At 35.4% G+C, this 23,486-nt stretch overlaps 1 protein-coding gene across 1 annotated transcript in view; it reads left to right on the forward strand.

Annotated features, from left to right (window-relative positions):
• The window catches only part of usp43a (ubiquitin specific peptidase 43a), a 157,792-nt gene extending 134,573 nt beyond the window's left edge, over positions 1-23,219 (forward strand). The window contains exons 10-15 of the mRNA XM_056459833.1: positions 2,036-2,113; positions 2,251-2,380; positions 12,383-12,710; positions 14,754-14,912; positions 21,305-21,466; positions 21,612-23,219. Of these exons, the coding sequence (XP_056315808.1) occupies positions 2,036-2,113; positions 2,251-2,380; positions 12,383-12,710; positions 14,754-14,912; positions 21,305-21,466; positions 21,612-22,642 (1,888 nt within the window). The 3' untranslated portion in view covers positions 22,643-23,219. The remainder of the gene's footprint in view (positions 1-2,035; positions 2,114-2,250; positions 2,381-12,382; positions 12,711-14,753; positions 14,913-21,304; positions 21,467-21,611) is intronic.
• Positions 23,220-23,486: the final 267 nt, after the last annotated feature.

Consider the following 23,486-nt stretch of genomic DNA (forward strand, 5'->3'; position numbering starts at 1 on the left):
GGACCAATTCTTTAGGCCTCTAAATGCATACAGAAAACGTAAGATACTGAAAATCATATACAAATATACACAGTACTGTGCACAAGTCTTAAGACACTATCAGATTTGGTGGCCTAAACCTTTCGCACAGTACTGTATGTCTGTGTCTGAGCTTTCCTCTCAACAGGCCAGAGTTGATGAATCCAACTGAATTCCCCTCACGTCTCTGAATTATTGTTCCCTGCTTTTAAATCCTCTCAGAAACAATTGCAATTAACGCAGACGGACTGTGTGTCAGAATTAATCTGGCTTTAGCCCGGCTCTCAGAAAAACTCAGCCATGCTCCAGTCACATCTTCAAATTACCCTGCACTGCTTTCTGCCGCAGCTTCTCCCTCTGTCATATTTGATCGATTGTTTGCAGAATTGCACAGGGTGAATTGTGAGGGATGAAGCTCTGAATGCTGTTTTTTTCTTTTGCAGTTATTTAGCCAGGTGATTATTGTTATGTGTTCATAGGCCATATTTGAGTGATTATTTTTTCAGTCTGGATACCTGTAATGATAGCAAGACCTACAGATGGATTCTACCTTTAATTAACATGAGTGATGAAAAGAAACTATTATTAGAAACTCAGGTTTAAAGGATAAATGAACTGACCATTGTTCTGAATCACTGTTTCTTCTTTTCTCTTTTCTTTTGTGCTGTCTTGATTTGTGATGATAAATCATAGCTGAGTCTGGTCATGCTCCAATTGCATATGATCATTCTAGTCCAATCTCAGTTGTTTCTTTATTTTATTGTACAATCAAATGCAAAAAAAAAAGCCTTCAATTAAGTTATAGAGAAATATATATTGTTGTTTAAATTATAATTTACTTCAGTATTAAAACTCTGGGACCAGTAAGATATTTACAGTTAACATTACATGGTAGTATTGCAAACCTATTTTAAGATACTTTGATTCATATAATGTTTTACATGTATATACAGCAAAACAAAATTGTAAATAACAAAATTAATTGTCATAATTTGTTTGTTGTTTAAATTCTGAACATCTGCACAGTAAATCTATAACTAAAACGATGGCAATAAATAAATACATTTTTGACTATAGAGATTTAGAACTTATGTGAGATTGTAGACTACAATGCAAACACAAAGCAATACAGTGATTGATATATATATATATATATATATATATATATATATATATATATATATATATATATATATATATACATACATACATACATACATACATACATACATACATACATACATACATACATACAGTTCAAGTCGGAATTATTAGCTCCCCTGTTTATTTTTTCCCCAATTTCTGTTTAGCGGAGAGAAGATTTTTTTTTTTTACATTTCTAAACATAATAGTTTTAATAATTCAGCTCTAATAACTGATTTATTTTATCTTTGCCATGATGACAATAAATATTTGACTAGATATTTTTCAAGACACTTCTATATGACATTTAAAGGCTTAACTATGTTAATTAGGTTAACTAGGCAAGTTAGGGTAATTAGGCAAATTATTGTATATTGATGGTTTATTCTGTAGACTATCAAAAAAAATATTGCTTAAAGGGGCAAATAATTTTGACCTTAAAATGGTTCATAAAAAATTTAAAACTGCTTTTATTCTAGCCTAAATGAAACAAGACTTTCTCCAGAAGAAAAAAATAATCATTAAAAAAAAAAATATATATATATATATATATATATATATATAGTTGGTTCATTGTTCAGATTGCCTCCGACAACATATTAACAAAACTATAAACTAAACTATAAAGAGTTATGGGCTAATTGCTAGTTATCAAATGACTAATTATCTACTTAATGACTAATTAACTATTAACTAACCACACCCCTTAATTTCCTACAGGAAATAATTCAATAAGGAATGTCACTGTATTTTCGTTCAGCAGGGAGGTTGTCTTACTGTGCAATGCTTCTCTGAATTCACAACACTGATTATTTTCTGCCCCCTGGTGGATAAATTCCAAACTCACATTTGAATTGATTTTTTTCTCTTCTAGAGCCCTGAAGTTATGTGGTCCAGGTGGTCCTCTGCATGTGAAGCTCGTAATTGAATGGGACAACAAAATTAAAGAGGGGTGAGATACATGCAGCAACATAAAATGTTCTAATTTTTTAGACATTCATTTAATTTAAGATCGCAGTAAGAGCCAAATGCCCTAGTATTAGTAAGAGTGAAATATAATTTGAAATTTACAATTCATATCTGTTTCAGCCTCTTTGGCAATATCCAAGAGGAGGTGATTGAAGATGCAGAGAGTGTGAGAATCCAGCAGCAGAATCATGTACAACAGCACAGCTGCACACTGGATGACTGTTTTCAGCTCTACACCAAAGAGGAGCAGGTATTCTTTCATCCAGTTACTTTCCCTGTTTATGTATCTATGCTCACAAAGGCTGCATTTCTTTGATCAAAAATATACACTGCTCAAAAAAATTAAAGGGGACTCCTGGGATAATGATCCGGTCAGTTGAAGGAAAGCTCTACTTTTTTTGAAAATAGTCTCATTTTACAAGGCATATTTAAACCGTTTTATCACTTTTGAATCCATACAGCCAATATCCAGGTCTGATGGGAGAGATTTTAGCTTAGCTAAGCATAGTTAATTGAATCAAATTAGACCATTAGCATCCTGCTCAAATATTTTTGGTCATTTTCCAATTTAAAGCTTGACTCTTCTGTTGTTACATTGTGTACTAAGATAAAAGGTTGATATTTTCTAGGCCGATATGGCTGTACTCTCATTCTGGCGTAATAATCAAGGAGCTTTGCTGATGTATCATGACTGCAGTTAACACAATGATCAGTGTTGGGAAAAGTTACTTTTGTATGTAATGCATTACAATATTCAGTTACTCCCCAAAAAAGTAACTAGTTGCATTACTTAGTTACTTTTTATGGAAAGGTAATACGTTACTTTTGAGTTACTTTTTCTTATGTTTCTTCTTCTTAACAACACACTGTATAACCTTTATTTACCTCAAATAATAATAATTTAGGATAATGTTATCTTCTGAGAACTTCCTGAGCCCAGAGCTCTACATGCCGTATATTCAGGTTAATGAAAGTTTAAAGCTACAGTTTGTGTTTGATGCTTTTGTACTTTTTGTCTTATCAGTGAAGTGAGCATTGAGACAATCCCCTTTAACTTTTCTTCCATGCATTAAGAAAACTAAGAATACTTTTAGCGCAGAAATGTCAGGCTCTGCCATCTTGGTTTTTTGTTGGTTTCTGCAGAGAGAATTTTTTTTTTTTGAGTGCGGGATTCAACATTAATTTTAATTCAGCAAATTATATTTTAAAAGCCAATTAATTAAACTAAAAATCAACTTACGTTACATAAAAAAAAAAGTAACTCAAATTTTATTACTTACATTTTTTTAAAGTAATGCATTACTCTACTGGTTTCTGAGAAAGGTAATATTATTACGTAATTTGTGTTATTGTAATGCATTACCCCAACACTGACAATGATATTATTTAGATTCTAACTGGTAGTGCAAGTGTACGTCTTGTGCTGAGGACTATTTTCAAGTGCAGCAAAATATAATTGCATCAACAGTAACAATAGTATTCAAAGTGTTTATATCATTTTGGGCGGGTAAAAATACTGTGATGTATTATTAAAGTATTTTCAAAAAAACAAACTCTTCCACTTCAATTTACACCTTGCGCTGGATTAGAGCTCTGTTCGTTCATTATGGAGCATTTCATAGAGTTTTTAATCCATTTCTCTTCATACTTAGTACACTCCATTCATACTTAGTTAAGCAAACAAGAAGTGTTTGTGAAAGACAACATATTTTGCAAAAGAATGCAAATGTTTTAAGGGGGAAAGCAAACATCTTTCCAAGGGAAAGCAAAAGTTTTGTGGGGGATGCAACTTTACTCATGTCCACGTCCCTTTAGTGGCTACGTAAGTAGTGGCTATACATAACAATAAGGTTATATTAGTTGATGCATTTACTAACGCGAACTAAGAACAATAATTGTTCAGCATTTGTTTATTATAGTTCACTATTCTCTAATACATTGTTATAATCCAATTTGCTTGTAACATTAGTTAATACACTGTGAGTTAACACGAACTAACAATGAACAACTTTTAATTTCCATTAATTATTAACCAAGGTGGCTAAATACTGTAATTTATGTTTTGTTCATTATTTGTTCATGCTTGTTAGTAAATACATAAATATAATACAACCTTAGTGTAAAATGTCAGCACATTCTTTTACACACAAACACAATTAGTCTGCCATTGATGTTTTTGTCAAGTACCCACATATACACATAGATTGAACACATATTTTGAAATATATACACATGACATGTTTTCACAAATTTGCTAATATTAAGTAAAAAAAAAAAAATTAAAAGTTTTTTTTAAATGACCTTGTGAAACTGTTGTTATCTAAATGCACCACTAAAAGGTTTTCAGATATTATTTTAATATGTCATTAGTATGACTTAGTGAAATTCTTTTTAACCGGAGCTGAAAAAAGTCAGACAACATTATTATTATTTTTTATTATCGAAGATGTGATGTTTCATGTTCTATTCTAGGCTTATGAATTTAGTGCCACTGCAAACACAGACATGGCCTGTTGCCCACATCATCTGTTTACTGTCTCAGAGGAAAATGTTTAAGTATGAAATGAGTTTTGATGAAAAGAAAGAACTTAAATCAGCTCCTAATAATGTGGACTAAAAAAAAAACTTGAAAACAGTGATTACTTTGAATTCTCTTGTGATGTGGAGAGCTCTACAATTAAACACAAGAGCCAACCAATTATATAATTCCATATTCTGACAGACCATTTATGCATTTAGGATCTTCAGAATTTGAATCACTTATGTTGTTAGGATATTAGGAGCCTTTGAGTTCATATACTGTATGTAATTGAGGTGAATTATTTTCTCAGTTAATTATTTGATATACGGAGAGCATGCTGTGTTTTATATCATTTCATAAGCAAAGAAAAAGATGCAAAATATAATATGCACTATTTCCCGATCCAAATAATCTGAACAGAATTATTTGTGGAGAGCAAATGTTGAAAAGAAAATGTTGGTGTTTGTTCAGTAAATTCAGTAGAAAATGTTCTCTGCGGGATCTGTACTTGCACGTCATGGCGGTAGTCATTTTGATTAGCAGGACTGGTCGCTATTGAATATTCAAGATTATTCAGGCTGATTTAAAACCCACTCGAGGAGCAAATGTCTCCCTCCTACCGTCTTTGTCTCTCACGGCCAACATCTTCTGAATCTCTTTGAAAAGACACTCTGAATTCATTCTTGTCTATACACACTCTGCCTATTCTTGACAAGCACCACTTGATAAATCATACCCCGTGAAGCAGTGAGTTCCCTTATTATGACTGGCTTCAAAAATGATTATCGATCCTAAAAAAACCTTTAGTCATTACTGAAGCAAAACAAGGACTTCAGTTCTGGTGGCAAAAAGGGTTTTTACGATGATGTGCGTTGAATGGCAACTTTCCAGCTGGAATTAAATTGTAGCTTTTTTCTGTAATAAACACTCTGATGTTACAAAAACCTGTTAAATATCTGTAAATATTAAGATGTTGTGTTGTTGTTGTTGTTTTCCTCTCTGCATGTTCACTTCAATCCAGTCTGTCACAGCAGTGTATTTCTGGATGTAAATGTTCTACCGCACCACACTGAGACAAAGCAGGTTCAGATAATGACGCCAATTTGTTAACCGTGAAGAATCAAATCATTCTTTCTGCAATTTGACCAACCCTCAGAAAAAAAACACAGCTTATTTAAATGTTATGCAAATGCTATTTATGTTATTTGATATGTTATTTCAATTAGAGTATTGGAGTAATTAATTAAGTAAACTAACTGATTTTCTATGACATACATTACTAATGCATTAGGATGTGTTCACACTTGGCAGGTTCCATTCAATTAAAGCAAACGCTGCCATGCTTTGTTAACGCAATTAATTTAGGACAGAACACTGTCATCTGTACCCTGGTGAAGCCTGACTGAATAATGTATGCAGCATTAACCAGATGACTAAACAAACCAAACCAGATGTGCTGTCACAAAGAACATGCTCTTGTCCAGTGGTGTAAAGAAAGTAATTACAAATACTCCAATTACTGTAATCCGGTAGTTTTTATCAGGAATTGTAATTCACTAAGTACTTTTAAAAATGTGTACTTTTATTTTCCCCTCAGTACATTTTTAGTGCTGTATCAGTACTTTTACTCCACTACTTTCCTTCAACCTGCAGTCACTACTTTATTTCTTTCTTGTCTATGGTGATTGGCCAAGTACAAAAATCAGTCCTGTGGTTCCTGTCCAATCAAATCGCACATAGAAAGTAAATCACGTCATACTGAACAACCTGAAGACATAAGCGTTTTATAAATGCAGCAAACCTTTTGGAAGCATTAAAAGTGTCCAAGAAGATCTCCGAAATCTGTACACGCAATGACTCAGAGACTTTTATAGACTGTTTATCGACTGTATGATGACTGAAATCACCAAACAGCCTAAAACAATCACTAAATGGAACAGATGACGAATGGAAGGAAAGGGCTGAATGAAATAAGGACCGTACAAGGAATGGAAAGAAGGACCGAAAGAAGGAGGGACCAAACTAATGAAGGCAGGACCAAATGACTGAATTAAGGATTCAAGGAAGGACTGAACAAACTAAGGAAGGAAGGAAAGAATGAATGACTGAACAAAGGACCTATGATGGAACAAAAACATGAACGAACAAATGAATGAGTGAACAAATGAAGGGAGGAACGAAGAAAGGACCAACTGAATGAAGGAAAGATTCAAGGAAGGACTGAACAAACTAAGGAAGGAAGGAATGAAAGGAGTGAATGAATGAATGAATGAATGAACAAAGGACTTAATGAAGAATGGAACAAAAATGAGCGAATGTATGAAAGAACAAATGAATGAAGGAAGGAAGGAACAAACAAACGAATGAAGGAAGGACAGAACAAACAAACAATGGAAGGAAGGTTGGAACAAATGAACGAATAAAGAGAGATCACTAAATGCACTACAGAATGTTACGTTTACACATCCCTGAACAAACTGCATGTAAACGCATCAGCTTTTCACAGCGTAATACTTACTAGTCACTACTCTTGAGTACTTTTAAAATGTCTACTTTTTACTCATACTTTGAGTAATATTTACAACTGATACTTTTACTCTATTTGCACTACATTTTTGAGCAAGTAATTGTACTTTTAATTGAGTGATTTTTCAGTACTCTTTCCACCACTGCTCATGTCAGACATTCCACCTCTCTCGGAAGCTACGGGAGTCTCTCGTATGTGCACAGCAGCTCACTTGATGCCTGCAAATGACATACAATATCCTGGAAATCAAGGGGGCAAAAGATAAAATGAGCAAACGGGAAAGAGCACAGTTAGAGCAAGAGAGAGTATATCACATGCAGCGATATACAGTGCAGTAAAAATACCTCTAGTGCAAATCACAGCATGCATCCATCCCTCTCTCTCTCATAGACCTGCATCACTTTGCTTGTATTGTTCTCCTGATCGCTTTTCAGGAATATGCTCTCAAGGTATTTAATACCACACTTTCTATTAGACAAAGATATGCTGTTATGACTATCAATAGATGGACATGAAAAAATCATTTATAGTGTCTTGCATTTATTTAGCCATTACATATAAGACCTTGGGAAAGTTTTGCACAGCCAGATGATATTACAGTTTAGGGAGCTAAATTCAATTTAATTTAAAAACACTTTACTTAAAGGGGTGTTCATAAGACTGTTATGACACCTTTATAATCAGGAGATTATGTGTGATTATGGTGTGTCAACTGTTCCCTTAGTTATGTCATTTTAAATGCAAAGATGTTATCTTTTGAGATGTCCTTATTAGTGATGCGCCGATATCGATAACAGATAACTCTTAAGATTTGGACTCCGATAGCCGATATACTATAGCCGATAATTGTTAATATTTCAAAATGTTATATTTTTGTACAGTGATCAACTGATTTTATTTTAAAAACTTCATAAAAGTTTGAACTGCTCTAATGAACTAATTGGCCTGCTCAAAGCAAAAACCTATAATTTCAAAATTGCATGGTGATTATATAGACCTATAATCATGACTTATATAGGTGATTAAATAGACCTATATACATGCCAAAACTAAAATATTTCCTTTTCTTCACATAGCAATTTAACATGCAACTTAACTGTTGTATAAAAATAATAGCTTTAATAACAAAATCAGACTTAACAAACAAGTTTAATAAATATATTTTAAGTAAAATGAAAATGATAGAACTATAAGAACTGAAACCAACTCAAATTCTTGAATAAAACGTGTTACAGTAATGTACACATGTAGAAATATGTAATGTCCGAAAAAGGTGTTTTAAGAGGTGTTTTGACAGTTCAGAGCCACCGCACATGCGAAAAGCTAAATACAGATATTACTTTAGAAAACGCAGCATAAATTCATCCTAGTTGGCGTTTTAGATTCTTTTTAACACATGTAGCTGTTGCTTGTCAATCAGACAACGCTTATGTTCGTTCTTGCTGTCAATTGCTAGAAAAATGATCGATGAAAGGTTTATTATTAAACCGCTGTGAGTTTGAAACTAACTGAAGGCTCTGTGTGACGAAGCGAGTCAGATTTGTTCTTCTGTTCTCGCTGCATTTATGTTTAAGCATGTAACATTTTTCCTGAGGCGATTTAAACCAAAATACACAATGACACTTTATCAAACATATCTATAATGATAAGGAACATGGTTACTTACTGAGTTATTGACGCCCAGCAATACCACACAAGGAAAGGACTTGAACAATGTGAGGGAAGCTCCGTTACAGTGCACTGGACAAGTCTGAACCAGTTCCGCTAACGCATGTGTGAGGCAGGCAGTTCTTTACAATTGCGTAATTTATCGGCTTAAAGATATCGGCCTAATTATGACATCAGACCTGATAACGATAACCTTAAAAATAGCATTTATCGGCCGATAACGATATGGCCGCCGATTGTGCATCCCTGGTCGTTATGACAACTTAACATTGCCAAGACAATATAACATGTCATAAATATGTCGGAAACATTACTCGCATGAGGCCATTACAATTGTGTCATGATTATTCTTATGATCAGTGTTGGGGAAAGTTACTTTTAAAAGTAATGAATTAAAATATTGAGCTACACCCCAAAAAAGTAACTACTTGCATTACTTATTTATGGTAAATAATGTGTTACGTTACTTTTACGTTACTTTTTTATTTTTATTAAAGAGCTCTGCAGTTAGCAGACTGTATAACCTTCATTTACTTTTAAAAACACATCAAAAAATATTAATTTAGGATAATGGTATGCTCTGCCCTAACTTTCTAACTCCAAAGCTACACATGCCACATATACAGATTAATGAAAGTTTAAAGCAATGTGTTTGCTACTTTTGTACTTTTTGTCTAATTACTTAAGTACAATCACTCTCTATTGAGACAATTCCCTTTACTTTTCCTCAATGTGTTCAAAATAATGGGAATACGTCCATCGCATAAATGTAAGGTTTTATATACATATGGAATTTCTGTGTGACGTTTGCATGTTCTTCCCGTCTTGGCTTGGGTTTCCTCTCAGGTGCTCCAGTTTCCCCCACAAGTCCAAAGACATGCGCTATAGGTGAATTAAATAAACTAAATCGGCCGAAGTGTATGAGTGTGTTAGGGCTGCACGATTCTGGCTAAAATGAGAATCACAATTTTTTTTTTTTTTTTTTTTTTTTTTTTGCTTAAAATCAAGATCATGTTTTTTTTTTCACAATTCTGTAGATGTACAATAAAGGTTAATATGAGTAGGCCATTATTATTGTTATTTCTCAAACATATGGTAAAACAGCAATAATAATATTGGCCTGTATGTGTAGGTCTACTGTTGGTTAAAATGCTAATTTTTGTACAGACTTGGAATGGTGACTCAGACTTTAAATTTGTCCTGGTCATTAACGCCAATAAAAGTGATGACATCAGAATACGACTATTCATAATTCTGAAGTTGAATTTTTTTTTTGAGACATATGCTTGTCATTTGTCATTGTCAACATTATTAGACCATTTTTTTCACTGGTAAAATGAGACATTTGTTATTATCAGATTCCGTCTTGCATTATATTCAACATTATACAGTTATACTGACCCAGTAAACATTTATTTTCATGCACAAGACTTTGTGTTCTCTATAAGAAAAAAAAAAAAACATATCAAATGCTTGTCGTAATCATAACTAAAATGCGATGTGATCATGTAAATGATGTGTGCGGTTTTGGTTTCACTTTCACTACCTAGTGCACTCATGTCATGGCTGCCGTCACTTTAAAGGAAAAAACATACATGCAAATCATCCCTTGCGGCTCCCAGGCGATTGCTCTGTGCAACAAGCTGAATGTTATTTACAACTCTATTACCTGTTATTCACAGCCTATGCAACATCTGTTTACTAAAGTACACATCATTTGCGTGCTCGCATCCTCTCGGTAGTAAACAAACAGTGCGTCAGCTCATGTCTGATTTCGCGGCCATGAATACATCATTACATTAAGACAGAAATTACATTTTTTTGGGAATTATACCTTATAAATACAGTATGTGACACTTTTGACACTATTAGGAGGTGTTCATGTTGCTGAGCAACGTATATAAAACAATGTTTAAAACAAGACTTTTGCCACCTCCTTTATGCCTCTCCTGAACTTGAAAATCTGAATCCTGAATCGTAGAGATGCTGGATTAGGATCGTGTGGGGGGTCGTAATAATAACTAACTAATGTGACAATAACGTTACATAACTTTTGAGCCTCTGAGTGTTCAACAGGACATTATTACAATTTTTCTTGTTTGCTTTGACCTGGTTAAAGAAACTAGGTTCCACTTCATTTTAATTATCATTATCCCAGCAGAGCAGAAGACAGGTCTTGCAAATGTGTAAACCCTTTCTCATTGGATTGACACATTTTCCCCAACATTTTTCAAAACAGTTAACACGGATGTCATTCAAGCAGTCCAAACGCCATTGTTTTAGCTATGGTAACCAAACAGAAACCATCTATTCCTAACCATTAGAAACTACCAAGATTAAAATTAATTACTGAAGCACTGTTTTGACACTCCTTCACACAAATCTTCAATTAGCAATCAGTCTGCAAACATTAAAAATGGTGGAAGGTCTGTGTTGTTCTGTGCCAGCATGGATGGAGGAGGTCAATAGTGGCTATGTCCTATACTCCCAATAGATTTGACTGTATATTGGTTTACACATGTTTTACTCTAATATTTACAGTATTTTATTACTTTTGTCTGTTTATTTATTTATTTTATTTTTTTTATTTCAGTTTTCAGCCACAGTTTGAAAAATGTCATGAATTCAATATAAATTTAATCAAAGCATTTCTTATTCTGGATCCAATTCTTTGCAGTAAGGCCAATTTGACAGCCCAAATAGAAAGACAACACATGGCATTGGCAATAGGCTACAATGGCAAGCAATGGTGCACTGATTCACACCGAGTTCTGTATTTTGTATTTTGTTGTCCATTGTTTAATGATTAATTGAAAGAGCTCATATACTTGTTTGCAAGTTGTGTTGTTTGAAGGTAAAACTAGCTTTTGTTGCATATTTTAAATGTTTTGACACGGTATGTGCGTTTTGCAAGCAAAATGTGTCATTTTGACCATGAGTGCCGCTGTTTAGACCTGTGTGTTAACAGTTTTGAAAATGTGGAGTTTCAGTTGACGGCTGCATCAAAGCAATCAAGAAAAACTGTAATTCCCTTAGTCAAAATAGCATTGACAACTCGCTTATTATCTGTGAGTTTAAAAAATGGGGACCAACAAATTGATTTTTTTTTTTTATTATAAGAGCTCCATTTGGGACAAGGGAACAAAAACTGACACTGTCCCTGGAAAACATGAACATGTTCACATTATTGTAGTTTAGTTCTGGCATCAATATATCTTTCTCCTTATAGCAGATCTTCATTGAGTGCGCAAATATGAACATGTGAAATGATGCAACAAGATTATAAGATGTTTAGCAACCAGTATTCATATGCATTGGACAGTTTTGGAAACGCAGCGCATTTTATATAACCTGTTTCTGGAGAAATAGTATAAATAGCTGTGGAAAGTGCATCAGTATATTCCGACCAGTTAAATGTGAAAAGCAGATGCAGCAAAAAAAAAAAAAAAAAAGAAAGAAAAAATAACTAATATCAGTTGGCATTACATTATGAATATGTACCAAGTGTATTAATGTTATTATTATTGCCCTTGCAGCTGGCACCAGATGATGCATGGAAGTGCCCCCACTGTAAGCAAATGCAGCAGGGAATGGTGAAGATGAGTTTATGGACACTGCCCGACATCCTCATACTACACCTGAAGCGTTTTCGGCAGGTGGGCAAACGGCGAAACAAACTCTCCACCCTCATCCGCTTTCCTGTAAGTGCTCTGGATATGACCCCCCATGTGGTGAAACGCAGTCAAAGCATGAAGAATCTGGCCCCTTTGCCTGAAACTTGGAAGCATGGAGAGACTGACTTTCTTTATGACTTGTATGGAGTTTGCAACCACCACGGAGGCATGCATGGAGGCCATTACACAGGTCAGTATGAAGCAGGGGCTGTTTTTATTTAAAAGCTTTTTTCTATTGTCATTGCTCTTTAGGTTTTATGTTTTTGGTACTATAGTCGATGTTTGGCCTTGAGCCATGTAAAACTATTAAAACCCTCTCGCTAATTTGTCAAGTCCCAGAAACATTTACACATGCATTTCAGATAAAAATTTGTGGGTTTTTTTTAGTCTTTGCTTTGTTGAACAAGGCATTTTACAAATTGCAAATGGTGCCACTTTATTTTGATGGTCCGCTGTAGACATTCTGTCTGTAGTGGAACATGTAACCTGCCAGCTTTTAATTGTTGAGCTGTAATGTTAAACGTGATGATTATTTTTTTGGCAAGTACATAATTTACCATCAAATTTCTTACAAAGGAATTAAGGTATGAATGAGAGGCTCAGAAAATGTCTAGCACAGATATATTTTTACTATTAATTTATAGTCTAATCTGCTAAGGAAACATAACTAATTTACAAATTGTAAGAAAATGTCTAATGCATACCATTTCGTTTGTGTGAAAATGTAATTTTTAAAAGGTGTGGCATCATAGCCCACCCCTAAATCCAACCATTATTTGCCAATGAGCAAAGTGAAGTTTATTTATAAACTAATTTCGAAAGGATCACATGCTTATGATTGACCACGGCTGGTCCCGCATGAGCTAATATGATTTAATAATCAGACGAATCCAAAGTCACAAAAATATCGAGATTTCCTTACCTTAGTCATCTTCGCCTTGAAGACTCCCCCAATTCACCACTACTCCTCCCCTTCTTTCCTAGACTTAAGCTGCGGTCACGCTGGACTTTTCTTCCCATAGGCTTCCATTCATATGCATCAGACCGGAAACGCAAGCACGTGCGACAAGTTTCGCAGTTCTCTGCATTGCAAAGTCAAAGCTTGGTGAGCTCTGACCTGTGAAATCGCATCACTTGACTGCATGGGACCAATCGAGGATCAAAACATGACCTCTCTAGACAGAAATTTAAAATATGGACCAATCGCTCGCTTTTTTAAATGTCTAATCATCTTGTTTAATCCTGCACCTTTTCGTAGCGCCATACATTTCGTAGCACCATACAATTAAGCTGAGACCGCAGCTTAATCCAGGAAAAGGCAGCAAGGCAGCTCAGTGGCTAGGACTGTTGCCTCACATAAAGAATGTCGCTGGTTCGAGTCCTGGCTGGGCCAGTTGGTGTATGTGTGTGGGTTGACATGTTCTCCCTGTGTTTGCGTGGGTTTCCCCCAGGTACTCCAGTTTCCTCCCACAGTCCAAAGACATGTCGTATAAGTGAATTGAATAAACCAAACTGTACCATATGCTGGTATAATTGGCGGTTCATTCCACCGTGGCAACCCCTAATAATTAAGGAATAGGCTGAGCAAACGAATTCGGGGGAGCTCTCGTAACCTACCTGAGCTCAGAATCTCCTCTCTCCTGATAAAACAGGAGGGAACCCCGGGCTCAAGGACCTTCTGAGCTCAGGGCTCTCTTCTAGGACAGCATGTCAAACATGCTTTATTATCAATCATCAGCTAAGTGTGAACGCTTGAATTGTTCTAAAATACATAAGTGAGATTATACAAAATTATATAAATTAGTGACAAAATGTTTCCAATTGCTGTTAGATTGTGTTGCTGTACAACTGAACACATTGACTGAGTGATTTAGTTCCTGGTGTTTACAGCACAAGTGAGTGCAGTATTGCTATACATATCATTGGATGTATAGGAATATGATAGTTAAGCATTTTTTTCTGAAAATAAGTAATTTCAGTAAAATTTCCATTGATCACAGTGAAATCACTGTACCTAAACAAACCTGGTTTTTTTAAAAAAAAGCCAGATGAACTTACACATTTTAGCTACCTAGGGATCCCTTCCTAAAATATTAAGAGGAGTTTGGATGCAGACCTGGTTCAGTGCAATCTGAGCTGCATCCAATGCTTTTAATTTACTCACCTAATGAACAAAGTTTAAATCAACAGCGAGTCAACAGACTACTCAGTTGACTGGATCTGTGCAAAATAGCCTATTGCAGGAACTCTGTGGACGGCCACTGGTACAGTTATGATGACAGCAGTGTGGAGATTGTGCCAGAGGAGGAACTGTGCACACGAGGGGCTTATATCCTGTTCTACCAGAGGAGAAATGTCATCCCACCCTGGTCTGCCAACAGCTCGGTCAGAGGTGAGTGAATGAGCTTTTGTGGCCACATTTTAAATGGCGGCAGGATGACCTTTTGTTTATTTGAATGGATCAATGTTAGGTAGAAAGCAAATCCGTAGATTTTTTTTTATTATTATTATTATTTTTTTATTATTGCAATATGAATGCGCTTTACAGGCCAGTCACAAGCGAGCTTTGAGGCTTGTGCAAACTTAATGTGCTGGGGCGGTTGCTATAGTAACAAACACATCTTACCTACTGATAAACTGCAATTTGGTATTATTGCTGTGGATATTTGATGTTTTCTATTTAACAGCGTTAAAGTAAAGTGGCTAATCAATATACTGATTTGTGCACATAATCAATTAGCTCTATTTGCATTTTATGGCATATTTACTTCGACAATCATTGGATTAAACATGTATTTAAATTTAATTGTAAAAAATGTACTCATTGCTTGGTTTGTCCAATGTTGAACTCAACGTTACTTTACAAGAACCCAGCATTTTTGAGTGTGTGTGCACAGACAGACACACACATTCAAAAATGATCAGAACTATCTGCTTTAGTTTAGTCTTTTTTGTTTTTTTTAATTTACATTAATACTCAAAAAAATCTATGCAAATGAAGGCTAATGTGGGCGACATAGTGGCTCTGTGATTAACACTGTCACCTCAGAGCAAGAAACTCCTGGCTGGGCCAGTTGGCATTTTTGTGTGGAGTTCGTATGTTCTCCCAGTGTTCGCGTGGATTTCCCCCACAGTCCAAAAACATGTGGTATTGAATTGAATAAACTAAATTGGCTGTAGAGTATGAGTGTGTATGGATGTTTCCCAGTACTGGGTTGGAACTGGAAGGGCTCATTCCTCTGTGGCAACTCCTGATGAATAAAAAGACTAAGCCAAAGGAAAATGAAATGAACGAAGACTGATAGATTATTTACCGTATTGAAGCAGTGAGAAAATCCAGCATTAATCTAATCTGTTAGTCTGTAAAACAATCTTTTATTTTGATAATGACATCTTTTAAAGTGAAAGAGAGACAAGTGTCACAATAAACTGCTACAATAAACAGTGCAACTTGTAATTTGACGGGAACTAAATGCTTTGCAAATATCACCTCATATGAAGCTGGTTTGACGGATCTCCAATATTTACTATTGAAAAACCTAGTAACTTCTTTTGGAACTTGATTTGGGTAAAATATAAGTATACTGACATCTTTCTATTGCCTGTAAACTTCCCTGAACAGTAGTGGTTTCAGACAGAGATTTCCACTCAACAGTGACAAATGACTTTCTGCTTAATACTGTTATATGCCTCCTCTACAGGACCAGGAAAACATGCAACAAAAGAACACAAATGAGAGAATTAAAAAATAACAATAATTTATCCCAAGAAAAAAAAAATCAGAGGCCAATTATGAGAAAAGAAATTGATTGAAATGAATAATAAAATACAAAAGCTAAGTGCAGCCAGCAATCACCACCTTTCTCCTGTCCAAGCACTCCAACAATTACTCACACCTAGTGCAATGTGCAAAAAAAGTTCATTCATTTAAAGATCAATAAATAATAAATAACAAAACAGCAAACAAAACATCTAACAGATTACAGAAGCAACTTTTGAAACTCTCTCTCTCAAAAAATAAAAAATAAATAAAAACTATCATACCTTACTCCCTCTCTAGCCAAACACAGGAGAATAAAATGTTGCAAACAAAAACTGGCATCCAACTACCTATTGCTCTCATAAAGCTAAACCAAAAATAGTAAAAAGTAGAAAGTTGAAATGATAGATGGCAATTAAAGGCAAGTTTTTAACAAATATGTCAAGAAATATTTCAACTGTGGTAGCGCAATAGATTGTCTGGGGCAGGAGAATCAATTGCAAGCAGCCTCAGCCAGGTAGTGTTTGGCACAGTCTCTTTCTATCCTCCACTGCTGCATGCCCCAGCCATGTACAGTAATTACTGTACCAACAGGTGTGTAACCTCAGGATTGGGAAAGAAAGAGAACAAACCCCCCACAGCATGGCAGCATAACACATTGAGGCCAAAAATGCACTGCACACACTGATTGGAGAATTGGAGAATTTTTTTAAGGTACTTTATAATATGTTGCCATATGGTAATAACGTCCAATAGTGGATCTAACTTAGAAATTTCAAATGTAGAATTTTCCGTATAATTAATAATCTTGTTATTTGTTTTGATTGAATTTGTGTTGCAGTATTACAGTATAAGCTTTAACACAGAACTTATAAATGATACCTTTTACATACTTTCCAACAACTGATATTCCAACAGCTTTTATTTATTCCATTATTTTTGCTGAATATTATGAAAACAAACCTAATATTTTATTATTATGTATGCAACATACAACAAGTATACATATTTTCTCCAGTAAATATTATTACAAATAAAAACAAGTCTAATATATCCAGATGCATCCGAATAATATAACTACTAGCTAACCATGTTTACAGTATATATTATACTATATACTATACTAGGTCTGTATTATCTGCCTCTGAGCAAACTTACTTGAACCATCTCCATCACTGCTTTTATCAAATGTCCAGTCTGCATCATTCTCATGGTTACTAAAATCCATCTCATCCTCACTTTCATCTGCAGGAAGAGCCAGTTCTGTCCTCTTCTTCTTTCACTTACCATAGAACATGGCTCACTATATACTGTTCACTGTATTTATATGTAATCAAATGTATCGCCATTAAAATGAGATTTTATTCATAATGTAAATGCCATTAACATATGACTAGTCAACAATACATTACTAGCATTCATGTTGTTATTGTTAACACTTAAAAGATTACAGCTGACCTTGCTAGCTTGCTAACCTATTGCAATACTGCACATTCCACTATTGCACAGTGTTGTCATTTGGCAACACGTACATTTGATTGATACAAAAAAATATATTGATAAACTTTTTTGAGTTGCGAACATGTCATCATAACTTACTGGAGGTGATGTCTCAGATTTTTATTTGTGGATCTGACATGAGTTGACATGAGTTTTTATTGACGTTTTCATTTGCATTCAGCAGCTACTCACAATAAACGCCAGTTTGTCAGAAATCATGCTACAGAAAAACACTGCGTGTCATGTGACTTAACCAAAGCACATCACTGGCTAAACTAAGGTCTTCCCTTTTCAACAAAAAATTAGAATGTTGGTCTTAAAGAAACAGTGGCAGGAAAGTGAAAATAAATATCATGTGGTAGAGGGTTAAATGCAGAAATAAAAATCTATTTTTACAACCTTTATATGCAACAATAAATTTTTAACAAGCAGAATAATAGGCTACAACAATGTGATACACATGGTCCGATCATGACATTATGACATTTAGTTATGACATTTAGCTAGTCGTGAGAGGACAAAAACTTTAAAACTATTAGAATCTTTAACCCTTTGGCAATATGCTCTTTATGTTCATTTCTCTGCTGCTGTCTCTTTAAGACAAACAATCGTTCACATTTTTTTGTTGGAAAGAGAAAACCTTAGTTTAGCCTAAGATGTGCTTTGGTTAAGTCACATGTAATCCAGTTAGCTTATCTAACGTGAGTAGTTGCTGAATGCAAACAAAAGCATTGATAAAAACAAAGGATCAACTCGTGTGACATCCACAAAGAAATCTGAGACATCATCTCTGTTAAGTTATGATGACAAATTCATCACTCAAACAGTTTTTATTAAATAAGATTTTTGTAAATTTATCAAATTTATGAGTTGCCAAATGGAATAGGTTAGTGAGCTAGCAAGGTCAGCTGTGATCTTTTAAGTTGTAACAATAACAACAATGATGCTAGTAATATAATGTTGATTAGTCGTATGTTAATTTCATTTGCATTATGGATGAAATCACATTTTAATGGCAATGTTACTTGATTAGATATGAATACATGGAACAGTACATAAGTGAGCACCACCATATTCCATGGCAAGGCAAAGAAGAAAAGGACAGAACTGGCTCTTTCTGCAGATGAAAGTGAGCATAAGATATTATTTAGTGACCATGACAATGATGCAGATTGGAAATTTGAAAAAGAGTAGTTGGGAGACAGTGGAGACAGTTCAGATATGATAGCTCAAAGGCAAGTAAGACAGGTGTAGTAAACAGTGTTAGCTACATTATTCTGATGCATCGTGATCTGTTAGACGTGTTATTTATTTGTTTTTAATTATTTATAATAATATAATAATATTTATTGTATACTGTGTATTGTAGGCGAAGCAGTGGTGCAGTAGGTAGTGCTGTTGTCTCACAGCAAGAAGGTTGTTGGTTCGAGCCTCGGCTCAGTTGGCGTTTCTGTGTGGAGTTTGCATGTTCTCCCTGCGTTCGCGTGGGTTTCCTCCAGGTGCTCCGGTTTCCCCCACAGTCCAAAGACATGCCGTACAGGTGAATTGGGTAGGCTAAATTGTCCGTAGTGTATGAATGTGTGTATGTGTTTCCCAGTGATGGGTTGCGGCTGGAAGGGCATCCGCTGCGTTAAACAAATGCTGGATGAGTTGGCGGTTCATTCCGCTGGGGCGACCCCGGATTAATAAAGGGACTAAGCCGAAAAGAAAATGAATGTATGTTGTATATGACAATATTATATTTGTTTTCAAAAATATTCAGCGGAAAAAGAATGGAATAAATAAAAGCTGTTGGAATAAAGTTGTTAGAAAGTATGTATAAGGTGTCATATGTTCTGTGTTAAAGCTTATAGTACTGCACCAATGAAACATTTCATTTCAAATGAAATTCATTTCAAACACTAGCAACATTTCAAACAACAGAATTATTAATTTTAAGAAAATTAGGAATTGTAAGGAAGTTAGAAATTTCTATATAGATATATCATAAAGCAGCTTTATACACACACACACACACACGCACACACACACGCACACACACACACACACACACACACACACACACACACACACACACTTTTTTTTATATTTTTTTTTAAGGTCAAAATTATGAGCCTTTAAGCTACATATTTTTTTTCGGTAGTCTACAGAACAAACCATGATTATACAATAACTTGCCTAATTACCCTAACCTGCCTAGTTAACCTAATTAACCTAGTTAAGCCTTTAAATGTCACTTTAAGCTGTATTAAAGTGTCTTTAAAAATATCTAGTCAAATATTACTTACTGTCATCATGACAAAGATAAAATAAATCAGTTATTTGAAAGGAGTTATTAAAACGAATATGTTTAAAAATGTGTTGAAAAAAATCTTCTCTCCATTGCACACACACACGCATATATATATATATATATATATATATATATATATATATATATATATATATATATATATATATATATATATATATATGACATTTAAAAGCTTAACTAGGTTAATTAGGTTACCTAGGCAGTCTAGGGTGATTAGGCAAGTTATTGTATAACGTTGGTTTGTTCTCTAGACTATCTAGAAAAAAATTTGCTTAAAGGGGCTAATAATTTTGTCCTTAAAATGGTGTTTGAAAAAAAAAAAAAAAAAAAAAATATATATATATATATATATATATATATATATATATATATATATATATATATATATATATATATATATATATATATATATATATATATATATATATATATATATATATATATATATACACACACACACACACACACACACACACACACACACACACACATCCTGGTTAACATGCTGGGCTCATGCTCATCGGTTGTTTCTTGTCACATGACTTATGGTGAGTTTCCATAATTCTGAAATGTTTAGATGTTTTCAACTCACTGCACTGTAAGCATGCCTAGAACAAAAAAGTGTTCGTCACTCCCTATTTTGTGCGATATGTGAATGGCCCCTTATTCCTCTAATCTCAGGAATTTTTTGGGTTCCATACTCATTGACTCCATTTTCTTTTTAGAATTGATTTGATTTGAAAATATTGATGCAGTGTTTTTACATGAACGATGAACAGAAGAATTGTGGTAACTTATTGTTGCCAATGTATGAAAGCTATGGTTAGAATAATAAATTAAATGAAAGCTATGGTTAGAATAATAAATTAAATGAACTCCATCAGTGAAGGCTGTCAAAGATAACTGTCTTAATAAAGTGATCACCAATTGAGGTAAATTAGTTTTGTATACAATTATGAAGGAGGGTGACACACTGGCTTGCTAAATGTAACTAAAGAACTTTTCTTTTCTTTTTTTTTTTTTGAGTGACTGGGTTATCTTAAATGCTGGATAAGATGACACTGCATGCTGCATGTGTGACTTTGTGATCATTAAAGCTATAATACAGTACTTCAAAAGATCAAGGGGCAGTGAGGGGGCAGCACGCTCTCTCCCTATGTCTAGAAACATGGATCAGTCACTAAACAGTCTTGATTGTTTCCTTGTGCAGGTTCCACCAGCTCCTCGATGTCAGACCACTGGCTCATCCGTTTGAATGGTGACAGTAAAAGAGGAAGTATGGTTTCACGGTCTTCTACAACATGCCCTTCTTCCATCCCAGACTCCCCAGAGTCTCCAGTCTTTAAAAATGAACCCTCAGCAGAGGAAAGAGGTCAGTTTAACCAAATAGTTTTTTTTCTTGTCATTGTAACAAAAAATTTATGATCTTTTAAATAGATTTCATAATAATTCCTTCTTCATTTGTTGTTGTGGACAATTGTCTTCCACCATGTACTGAATATTTGCGTTTATGCCAGTGTCTTTAGGTGGGTTTGAAAGCAGACCTTTTGTGCGAGGAATTCAAGGTCGTAGTGTAAGCATGAGAAGTCCCACCAAGACTAAAGTGCTCCCACTGCGATGGTCCTTTGGAAATAAAGACCGCCACAAACCTGCCCCAGCTTCTGAACAGTCTCCTGCAGAACTGGTGGAGTATTTAGAGTCTGGGAGGAGACCGAGATGTACCAAAGACCCCATTGTTTCCCTAATGACTCGACCTTCAGACAAAGACGACGATGCAAAAAAAACAGCCAAACCTTCCAGCCACAATGGCCTCAGACCTCCAGAATATCTGAAAATACCACAGGGTCAAGTAAAAAGTAGCTCAGAGAAAGCAATGGACCAACAACCTGCCAGTAGCAGTAGATCAAGAGAAGAAGGGACCTTGACCAGACGGAGCAGCAGAAAATCCAAACCGGACCAAACGCAGTCCAGAAAGAGCTCTGGTGCAGGGATCCAGTCCAGTTGTAGTGGTCCAAATGGCTGGGAAACAGCACAGAAGGATGAGTCAAGTGACAAACGTGACCAATCAGAGGATAAGCATAGAAAAGGGCAGGAGACTAAACGTCATGATAGTGTCTTCGCTTTTCTCAAAGGTGGCTTTATGAAGAAGGACTCCCTTCGGAAGTCTCGGGATAATGATTCTGTCAAAAAGGCTGATGCAGGGGTGAAGAGCCCATCTGGAGTTTCCCTCTCCAATGGGACACATAATAGAAATCCAGAAGGTAAAGCCAGTACTATGAACCATGGTAGCAGGCACGGAAGTGAACTGGTGAATGGCAAGGTGAGTCGTGGTTCCTCAGACATCAAACGCTCACAAAGCTCATCGAATATTCAAAGCAAAACTGATCTAGGCTTAAGAAGAACAGCATCTTTACACAGGAACAGCACAACGGTGGCCCAACCACAGAGCGTGCCTGGGGACAGGGGCTCTCAGAACACTTTACAACGCACACGATACAGCACAAACTCACTGGGCAGAAAGAAGGCAGTGCCTGAATCAAGTTTCTAAGACTTATGCTGTGTTCACACCAGACGCGGTATGCATGGATAAATCGTGAGATTCATGCGTAAATAGATGCGTGAACATTTTAAGTTTACTTGCTTCATTCGCGTGTCAAATCCGCTTCATTCACGCGTCAAATTTACTAAGCAATAGACGCAGATTCGCATCATGGGTGAGGCTTCTGTCTGCCTGGTGACTGTAGCTTCATTGCTAAATGGCTAACATGGATTTTATTGAGAGAATAGCTGTGTTTATGTGCTTTAAAAGGACTGAAAAACAGCGTTGATTCCTTTGAAGCAGTGTCTGAGTCAACTAAATCCATTCAGGAGTTCATCAACTCTTCCAGAAACTACCTGGATGATGGAAGCTTTCAGCGGTGCTTCTGACTGAGCTGAGCCAAGTTTGATGAACTGTTGTCAGTGTCGGCAGGAGGATTTTCCCCCGGGACACCAAAAACAAGCGCTACATCATAATCATGCCCCTAAAAGAGCAAGCTCCTGATTGGTTAATGTGGCGCGAATGTCTGCTGAAGTTTAGATTTTCGAACTCGAGCGATTTGCGCAAAACACTGGATATGTTCAACTCGCACCGATTCATTTGCGCGAATCGCATCATTTGCGCCGCCTCATTCGCGCATATTGTGCTGCAGGATGTCTATTCGCATCTTTGCATTGATTTAACATGTAAATGACTCACGCTTGATGCTTCTTCCACGTCTGATGTGAACACAGCATTACTTCACTACACCTAAATATCGCAACAGGATATCTAAAGGAACTGTTGTATGAAGGTAGGTTTGAAATGATCACAGCACACGGACTATGAAGTTGCACATATATTTGAAATTAGT

The sequence above is a fragment of the Danio aesculapii genome, chromosome 6 (assembly GCF_903798145.1).
Source record: "Danio aesculapii chromosome 6, fDanAes4.1, whole genome shotgun sequence".
Lineage (NCBI taxonomy): Eukaryota > Metazoa > Chordata > Actinopteri > Cypriniformes > Danionidae > Danio > Danio aesculapii.